Here is a 10,301-nt window from a genome sequence, read left to right as displayed (position 1 = left end):
CTTTCTCAAACCTCCAGCTCTTAGCGGTACCGGTGCTCTGTCTGCAATACCCGGCTTTGCCACACTGTGGTGCCCAAGACCCGGCTTAGTGGTGCCGAGGTCGCTCTTGAAACCTAGAATGTGGTTTCTTCATCTATATGCACCTCTGTTACAGAGTGTTTTGCTGTTGATTTCTTCCACGTGATCTGTTCTGAGCACTGCACTTGCCCGGATAGATTTAGGGCATGGCCGACAAGAGAAAAGGAAAGCCAGAGCTGATGTTTGGATAGGTTTTCTCTGGTGGCATATGTCAGCTTAAAACAAATACATTTTATCCACTTGTTTTTTTGGTCACCAGTCTGAATATAAAGGTAAAAATAAACACATACAGTCAGTGATGTTTTTTATATTCTTCTGGCTTCTTAGATCTTTTTAGGCCGAGGAAAGAAGGTAATTTAGCAACTTTTGCACTGCTCTAACCAGTAGGTGCATTTAGTTCAACCACTTCAGTGGGAGATGCCTCAATCAAAACTGTGCCTCCACAGAAAAAAGAACTTAGGACTTCCTAAGTGCTTTCTGCATACCAGGAACAGTTTTAAGCTTTTCCACTGTAATATTAACATCAACCCTCTGAGAAAGACACTACTGTGAACCTCCTTTTGTTAATGCGTAAGCTGGGGTATACATATGTTCCCTGAGGCCACATCCTTTATCAGGTTCAGAGTAAGGACCTCAGTCCAGACCATTTCACTTCATTGCCCACACTACAAACCCTTTGTTCTGTGTTCTCTCTTTCTTTCGTCACTCTGTTGTCTTTATAACCTTTTCAACTCAGTACTTTAACTACATTTTATACTCGATAACATTGAAGCAAAGAGAAGTTAAGTGATTCTCCCAAGATTACCAGCTACTGAGGGACTTGATTCAAGCAATAATCAGCAACGCCCATCCTTTTTCCAGTATTTCCCACGGCTGCAGGCTATGGGGCAGGGCTCTTCATTCTGGAGCTCCAGGAATTGGGTTTTGTTCCAGAGAGTCATGAACTCTCTGAAATGTATAAACATATTTGGTTTTAGAATGAGAGTCCCTAGTTTGATTCAGTCTTTCAGCAGGTCTATTATACAAAAAAGATAAGTGCCCCTCCTCCTGCTTGAACATCCCTGAAGCATGTATTTGGTATGTAGTAGGCTCAGAAAAGCTACTCTCATTCCCAGGGATCTTTTTATACTAATTACACCTGGAGCAGAAACCTCAGGACTGTCCCTTCTTTCTCCTCCTTCCAAATCTGAGCACTCTGGAAGTTCATGGGAACTTCCTGGCTCCACACAGGAGACAGGCCAAAGATTCTTCCTGGAGCTATGAATCTAGTTCAAAAGGCACAGTCATTATATAATTTGCCCCTGTACACACGGCAGAAATTGAAGTTTGACAAAATCTTAGTCACAGCTTACTTTACTTAATATTGTAGAGAGAAGGCTTTTAGGGGGCACAGATCTAAATAGATTGAGATTGAGGTCCTGGACTGTGGTACCACATGCTGAGGGGGAAGGTCAGTCCTGCCAGTATAACTAATGGAGTGGAATGAGACTCAGCCCACAGAGGAAGCTTGAGAAAGCAGAACATTTCTCTCTCTTAACTCGATTTCAAGCAGTGCCTGAGGTTCCATCAGTGATGGTTTATTTACAAATCCTAAAGTTTTGTTCTCCGTCCAATATGCCTATCTTTGGCATTTGTGGATGAGGAATAGCACTACAATGTTTTAGTTTTTTCTATATAGTATCAATTTATTCATTCAACATTTATTCTATATTATAGTCAGTAAGTACATAGTTTCTACCAGGTACTGTTTAATGTGACCCTTTGACATAGAGTTTTGAACTAGGAAAGCATAAATAAGATCTAGGGCTTACTGATAAGTAAATACAAAAGACAAGGAAGAAAAGTGAAAGTTGTTAAGTCAGGGCACTGAAAGCAAAATTAACTTGTTTTTCACCGGTTTGAAGCTCTGCTCTGTATTCACCTCCTCTCCACTCCTATGACCCAACTTCCACTAAGGAAGTTAGTAGAATTAGTTGGGTGGAAAAGTTCAGGTAACGCACTTAATTTTTAAAACAGAGCATCTAGTGTGTGAAAGCAAAGGAAGGTTGGAAAGATGTGAAAAGACACGAGAGGGGAAGAATAGGAGATAGAGAACAGGCAGAGCAGGAGAGAGAAAAGTCTTATAATTCACCCCTGTGTCTGCGAAAGCCTCGTCTGATTTAGCTTTGACTGAGGACATGCAGCACAAGTTAAGGGGCCTGATGGTTTGTGAATCCAGTACTTTTATTGTTGGCTCAGAGGAAAAACTTGAGACATGTAGAACTGCCATTAGAAGAGGGGACATTCGTTGGTTTTTTCATGTTTTTTTGCCTCCTCTACCACCAACTAGATTCTGGCACGATGGAAGACATGAAGAAGTTAACTTCTCTCACTTAAAAATGCATATTTTTAACCATGTATCCCTTGTAAGCCCCCAATTATTCAATAGTTATTTTTAATATGTCATTCCTTTGCATAATTTACCATAACTTCTTGATTAAAATAATAAGAGGGTGCCACACTTTCAAGGAATTAACTTATTGTCCGCTTGAACTATTATAATCTACTCAGAAATTTAAAGCAATACAAAGACCCTTAATTTCCTTTTATTTAAAATACCTGCATGTGGGGTGCCTGGGTGGCTCAGTAGGTTAAGTGTCCAACTCGATTCCCGCGCTGGTCATGATCTCACAGCTCATACACTTGAGCCCTGCATCAGGTCCTGCATTGACAGTGGGGAGTCTGCGTAGGATTGGGTCTCTCCCCTTGTCCACTCATGCTCACTAGCTCTCTCTCAAAATAAATCAATAAATTTTAAAAAACTTCTTAATAAACTTAAAAAACTTAAAAATAATAAAGTACATTTTGGATTACATTATTACAAAGGTCCCTTTCAGCCCCTATACTTACTTTTATTATAATGTACAATAGGAAATATATAAAAGTTATAATTTTTATAATGCCCCAAATTACAAAACCTAAGTAAAAGTTACCCACATTCACCCATATGTGAAATTTCTTATATGTTCAGAAATATGTTTCTTATATCCAAATGAGCCAGCATGTTTTCAAGAGGTATTTCCTGTCACATCTATAAAGGCAGATGTCCTGACACATTTAAAGTTAATCCAGACAATTCATATCTCCCTAGCCTTTCAGCCATAATGCATGTACCAGATTCCCCATGAGCTCAAATGACCTCAGTTGATGACCACCAGTTATTTGATGGAATTTCTCTGCCACATCCCTGAAAAAAAAGGTGATGGCAAAGTGCCATTTAGTGCCAGCTAACTGTAGTTTGTATGCCTTCCCGAATATTTTCCCAAGATCTTTTTTAAGTTAATTCACCACATGTACTAGTTCTCACTGGGAGAGCTGACATATTTAACCAACAAAACAAGTTTACAATGAAATAGCAACTTAATAAATGTCATTTCTTGACATTCAATATTACATAATAGGTCAATGGAAAAAAACTTATCAATTTTATTAATTATTTGTATGCCCCAAATCACTAACATAGTATTAATTTAAATGTTATCCAAGAAGATTAGTATTTATTACTTAAATTCAAATAATTTTATTATGTTTGATATTTTCTCAACAGATTGGATTCTTCAAAAGACCGCTAAAGAAGAAAATGGAGAAATGACGTATTTACCGGAGAAAAATAATAACAATTAGTCGATGATCTATCCTCAGGTTTGCCCCAAATATGTGACAAGAAATGTTTTAATACAATCAAAGACATAGTCACATAACTTTATGTAATCCATCAGGGAGAAATCACTTGGAAAGTGACAGGTCAAAGAAGATCCAAAAACAATACCATAAAGATATATTTTATAAAATGATGAAAAATATTTTTAAATAATTACTCATGTGTATTATTTAAGCAAAATTACAAACTATTTTGAAGATGAAGAATAACCTGTACAAATATGTTTATATATTAAATCAGCATTCAAGGTATTTAAGGAATGCATAAAAAGATTTTTATGACCGTTGATAAATTAAGCTTTTTCCATTGATTCCTAATGGATATCTATATGCAACATGATAGTCAACATTTATAAATGACAAGAAAAGAGTTAACTGAAAAAGATAACTTCCCCGTATTCAAATGAGAAATTTTTCCTGAGTAAAGTATATATAAAATATGGACTGAAAATATAGTTAACTCACAGAGAATACATTCAGCATCTTTGTGTTGGGTTCTGTACTTGGAAAGTTTTCTTTCCAAAGTGTTTGGAAATTTTGAGCTGAAGGAAAACCAAGAGAGACTTGATTAAAGGCAGAGCACTGAATGGATTAATTTAAGCTTTCACAGAACATGCTTCATCTTGATATTGAGCCCTAAAACTCAAAACTTTATGCTGAAAACAACACTTCACAGCAGTTTTGTGTGACATACCAGCGACTCGTCATGAAAAGCCATGTCATGTGTGGGCTATGCTAAGATGGCTTCTGAAGGGAACACGGCCGCTTAGGCAGATGCCACAGAAATGCTGATGTCATCTTTGCTGGGCAACTTTTGAACGTTAGGGTTCCCAGGATGTAACCAAAAATAGGAGTTTTCTCAACTCCTTGGTACATGGTTCGTTTAAACCCTCAAGCTGTGAGAGTATGTTTATTTTTCATTTTTTTAAGGTATTTAATTTTCCAAACACATTTCTTATTTTTATGAAAGACAGTATTCCATTTCAGTATTGCATCTTACCAAGAAGACACTGCTTTTTTTAGTGTGGCATATCAATATTTAAATAGAACTCCAGAAATGAATTTTAAAGAACTTTAGCTTTGAAACCTCGCACCAACAGAAAGAGATCACATCTCTACCTGAGCTTCTTTGCTCCTGAAGTAATCATCGTGGTGCCTTGGATTCTACTGTAGCATAAGCTCCTAGGTTGCTCCGTTGCTTAGGAAAATAACAATGAATGAATGTATCGTAGTCACGTGTATGAACTACTGCTGTAAAATTAGCTGTTTCTTCGGCAACAACTCCATCTCTCCACCTGGCTGACCATCACAAGACCACATCTGTCCAGCACCTTATCCAGAAAGTCCTGGACTCTACTTTTCTCAAAAAGCATCAAATCAAGGGAGAAATTAAATACCATAGACTTAATTTTTGAAACTAATTTCCAAGGAATTATCTGAGAACTCAGAGTCGGCCTACCTCGTGGTGCTCCACATCTATATCTAAGATCCTGATCATCAAAGCCAAGCACCCTGGGGAGTGCCAAGGTCCTTGGTACCAGAAGAAAGTCTCAATACTTCCAGAGGTTTGATATCTTCGTGTTGGCCTGTCATTGTTGAGAAAAGTCCACTTGGAATTTCCTTCATTCCCACCACCTATGTCCAGGGCCCAAAATTATTCTTTCTACCTATTCTTTCTTTACCCAATAAAACTCAGGTCTTTTTTATTCAGAGTCACCATGCTGCACAACTCCTGTGCACAGCCTGTTCAGAAGCTCTGCCCCAATCTCAGCACATTCTTAGAAATAAATCCAACAGGTAAACTTAAATTCACCCTTGGCCTCTATGACTGCTAGGCAAAGAATTCACCGAACCAGGAGTGTGCACATTTTAACTAAATATGGTGTTAACCCAGAGAGAAAAGATGGAAACAATGTCATTTTGAACGTTTTAGAAAAGATAGAAAGAACCACTGGGCAAGATCAAATAGCTACTTATAATCCTGGCACAGTTTTTAACATCAATCATTCCCAGCTTTTAAATAGAATTTAATGAACCAGATATCCATCCTTAATACTATAACTTGTTGAGCTTTATGTGTGTATGTGTATGAGCATCTATATGTGTGTGTTTAAATACACATCTGCACACACTGACATAAATGTGCAAACACAAATCAAATACAAAATATCTCAATAATACCAAATGATAGGGTTTGACAAAAAGGACAAAAAATAAACACAAAAGTTACACCAGCAAGGAAAGTTTGATTCATCCATTTTGCATATAGTTTTAATTTTCATTAATATTGAACATTAATGTACAGTTCTGCAACCATCTAAAAGATATAAATATGGAGATTGATTAAAATAATAAGTGAGCAGTACACATGTTCTAAAACATAGTCAATGATTAAGAAATATATTAACCCCATCATTTTATTTTAAAGCACTTAAGAAGAAAAGTGTGTGCTTTTTAAAACTATAAGTTTTTATGCCAAAAACTTCTTTTTAACTTTGGTATTTTACAAAATTGATGATTTCTTCCATTGTGAACTGAAATATATCTGAAGTCCCTTTCCAGATCAAGAAGATATATTGGTAAATTATTCAACAACTGGCTCTCCAGGAGGAAAAACAAGTCCCTGATTTGTGCCATTTGCCGATTTCCATGTGGTCTTGCCATGGCCATTGTCAAGGTACCAATATATCCCTGACCAGCTTACAAAACCCCTGAAAATTGATCTGTCAGGTCCCTTGAATCAGTATGAACTGGATTCAGCACACCATTGAAATAGATTAGATTACAATAATAGGCAATAGATAGATGATAAATAGATATAGAGATACAGAGATATAACATTTTGAACATACATATATATGTATATATACATACACAAATACACACAACATCATTATCCTTAAAATGCTCACCTCAAGCCCAGCAGGCATAATGCTACATGGTTTCCCTTTCTTTAGCTTCAGTTTCTAAAATTATAGGCTTCCTTTAATATTATTAAAATTTATAAACTTTTAGAAGAGGCAAGAGTTGAAAGCAAGAAAATCTAATGGGTGACACAGTGAAAATCAGAACTTCAAGGCCATTAAGAAGCTGCTTCACTTTCTCTAGGAATCCGTTGCCCTGGAACAATATTGTGAAAGTTCATCCTTTGCAAATATTTGTAATTTCTATGATCCAATTTGAAATTCAGTGGTCCAGTTTATTCACTTATTTTCTCCTAGCTGTAATGTCATGGGCAGTTTAAGCTGAATATTTCCATGTCATAAATACACTGGAAATGAGGCTTGTGGGTGGAGAAATTTTTGCAAAATTTGATGCTTACTCAACCATAATAAATGTACCTATATATGCAAATACCTATAAATATATACAGATATCTTCTCTTTTCCTTTTACAAAACCAATATGTAGACTCAACTGAAAAACATATCTGCACAAAAAGCAAAAAGTGGCTGCACAGTGCTTGAGGAGAGCTGGGTCATGGTGGCTGTGAAGAACCATGCACACATCCTTCTGATCATTCCCTGGAAGGCCGCAGTTTGTACCGTTGAATGGCTGCCCTGATAGCTTCCATACAGTGTGCTTTCATAGAGGGGAAAGTCTTCATCAAACGTGCTGCAATGTTCCATATGAACTAACTGTCTTGCTGTGTACAACACTGAGAAAACTAGGGAAGACCCAGGCTCACAGCATGGTTCATGTGCTAGGTGCAGTCACATTATTGTACAAATAGAGACTTCTGGAAATTATTTTAAAAAAATAATATCTTATGCATCCTTCATTTATTTCTAGCACTTTTCAAGTTCTCCTCATTAGTCATCTGCCCCGGCCCCAACCAGAGGAGATTTTCTAGAAGACTATTGGAGACAAATCTCTTCAAAAACATGTGCTCTCTGTTCGCTTGAATGCCAGCTTCAGTGAACTGATCATTTATATAGAATTTCAGTCCTTGGCTCTTATGTGACACTGTCAAGGGATGACATGACGCAGGTAAAATGTAATAGAGACAAAATGCCTTGTACTTCAGAGAGGGGACATCTTTACAGATTTACAAGCCTTTACGGGACACCATCGACAACCATGTCAAGGGTTGAGGGAAGGGCTGCTCAGAGGTGGCCATCAGCACCCCCCATCCCCATCCTCACTCCTGGACATAATAATCCAAAAATTAAAAGAAGACTCTAAAATCTTCAGACTGATGCTATTTTTAACTTAACTCTAAACAGCAGAATTTTAAATGTAAACACAGCTTTAAGGTGAGTCCACTGGGCAACCCCTTTTAATGTCTAGCTGTCCCTAAACCTCTCCTGGATAGAACACCTGAAACTATCCCTAGAGGTTACAAAAGGCTAAATTCTGCTGTCTCCCAAATGGAAGCACTGTTGTGCAACATATTATGTAAAATAATAAAAATAGAGGGAACATTCAACATTATAAGCTGTGAACAAGTCAGTATCTTCTGATCCTCATATTAAATTTTAACCTTGAATTTACAAATTCCAAATAACAGCCTTTAACCATTAAACCTTGAGAAACTCTAAAGGACCCCATGTTGGTTCTTAACCCTCAGGCCCATTGTCCTCAACCATATCTGGCACCAGGAGGTCCAGTTTTCCACTGATGGGAACAGATGCTTCTGCCTCTGTAAAAGGCTAAAAGGCCCGAGTTTAACCCCTGAATCCACGACACCCTGGCTCAGCCGGGCTCTACCCCAAACCAGATATACACAGAAGCACTTCTTGCTGAAAATTTACCATACTGAAAAATACACAAAGATGAGTTACCACTTCAAATGTACTCTGCTTTGAGGTCAGCTTTTCTCTCTCACTCCTTTTTTTTTTTTTTTTTTTTTTTGCCTTTTTAAATATATCAAAACCAACGAGTTCAGAACTTGACCTAAGACTTCCTTGCACTTCCCTCCTGCTGTGAGAACTGGGCGTTGAAATGGGCCAGAGCCCATTTGCAGGCTCTCTCTGCCTTCTCTTCTCAAGTGCACAGTGGGGATGCTTTGTTTTGATTTGGAACTTCCTTGGCAAGGCCAATATAAGTCTTGTGCCCCTTGCAGGTCCTTGAGTAGTTGCATGTTCTTTCTGGTGAGTTGAGACTCCGAAATCCTTTAATTACCTGACACACCACAGAAATCAAGGCAGAAAACCAGGGACCAGTGACACTCCTGACTATGATGATATTTGATTTTACCATATTTCAAGTCACATCTTTATGGAAAAAAAATACTAAGTGGAATTTTAGAAGCTCTTCTGCAAAAGACTGAGACTCAATGCTTGATCTGTGCATATAGAATGGGGACAAAATTTTAAAAAGAAATCTTCTAATAACAATGACAGAAAGCCAGAGGTCCTCTTGAACAATTCCCTGCTGACATTACCTGTTCCCACCCCCATTTTTTAAGAGAGACATTGAATGCGGAAAACTGAGTGACATAATTGTTTCTCCACAGAGTAGCCAAGCAAAAGGGAAGCCCGCGCAGAGACTAAGAATGGCTTTCTGAGAGAGAGCTGCAGGGTAGGTCCGGTGCCAGGCGGCAGCCTTCCTGTGGTGCCTCAGAGGCATCTTGCATCTTGAGAGACAGAAAAAAAAAATGGGGGAGGGGAGAGGAAATGAAGTTCTTTATCTTTTATATATACATCCTTCCTCCTCAACATACCACAAGCTCCCTTCGATCACACTGTACCCACATACAATACTAACATGAGTACTTTGCACAAGTGAGTCTTTGATTAAATAAGAGAGTATTCTTGTTTGTCGGTTAGCTGGGGCTAATTTCCTGGAGTTTGATACACCTTGTCTCAAGTTAAGAACAATCATTTGAAGTAGAAACACATCAGATCTTCTTCATACTGGAATCCTTTCACGCGGGACATCCTGATCCTGCAGTTAATTCTGACACCTGCTGGCCTTATTTCAGGCGCAACAGCCTCTCAGCATTCTTCAGTAGGAGGCATTGGCCTGTGAAGGGAAGGGCGTACTGTATGTTACTACTGTGAGGCTTTACAGTTGTTAACAGACAGTGTGAAGAAGTGTATCCATTTGATTAAAAAGAAAAATATTGTGTATAATTACTGCCCTGAAATATGTATCGTATCACTCCAATAAAGTCTTTGGCATCCTCTAACATAAGACATATTGCATTGCGTATTTTTTTATTTACCTCAGAATAAACTTCTAGAAATGAATAGCTTAAGGGTATATGCATTTCTACAAGAATTTTATTGGACAATCTCATTAGAAGAAAATGTTTTCATCACTCCAAGAACGAAGAAGCACAACCTTTGTTGACTCTAATAATTTTTTTAGGTGTCTCACTTAAACCCATTTTTGTGAGGTAACAGTCATTAAACTTATATAATTAGAAATAGCTGAGAGTGTAAGAAAGTATTTTGAGTGTCCAATATATGGTGTATCCGGTACACTGATTTGAGGTCAGAGGTTTGGTATTTTTGGTCTAATTCTTATCTTTTCCTGTGCATCAGCTGTGTATCTTACGTCAAGGTAAAGGAGCATCCT

At 37.8% G+C, this 10,301-nt stretch overlaps 1 protein-coding gene across 1 annotated transcript in view; it reads left to right on the top strand.

Annotated features, from left to right (window-relative positions):
• Nucleotides 1-9,914, top strand: part of ITGA1 (integrin subunit alpha 1) — a 156,949-nt gene extending 147,035 nt beyond the window's left edge. The window contains exon 28 of the mRNA XM_029941264.1: nucleotides 3,665-9,914. Within this exon, the coding sequence (XP_029797124.1) occupies nucleotides 3,665-3,709 (45 nt within the window). The 3' untranslated portion in view covers nucleotides 3,710-9,914. The remainder of the gene's footprint in view (nucleotides 1-3,664) is intronic.
• Nucleotides 9,915-10,301: the final 387 nt, after the last annotated feature.

Source organism: Suricata suricatta, chromosome 6 (genome assembly GCF_006229205.1).
Source record: "Suricata suricatta isolate VVHF042 chromosome 6, meerkat_22Aug2017_6uvM2_HiC, whole genome shotgun sequence".
Classification (NCBI taxonomy): Eukaryota; Metazoa; Chordata; class Mammalia; order Carnivora; family Herpestidae; genus Suricata; species Suricata suricatta.
This window is presented reverse-complemented; position numbering and strand designations above follow the sequence as displayed.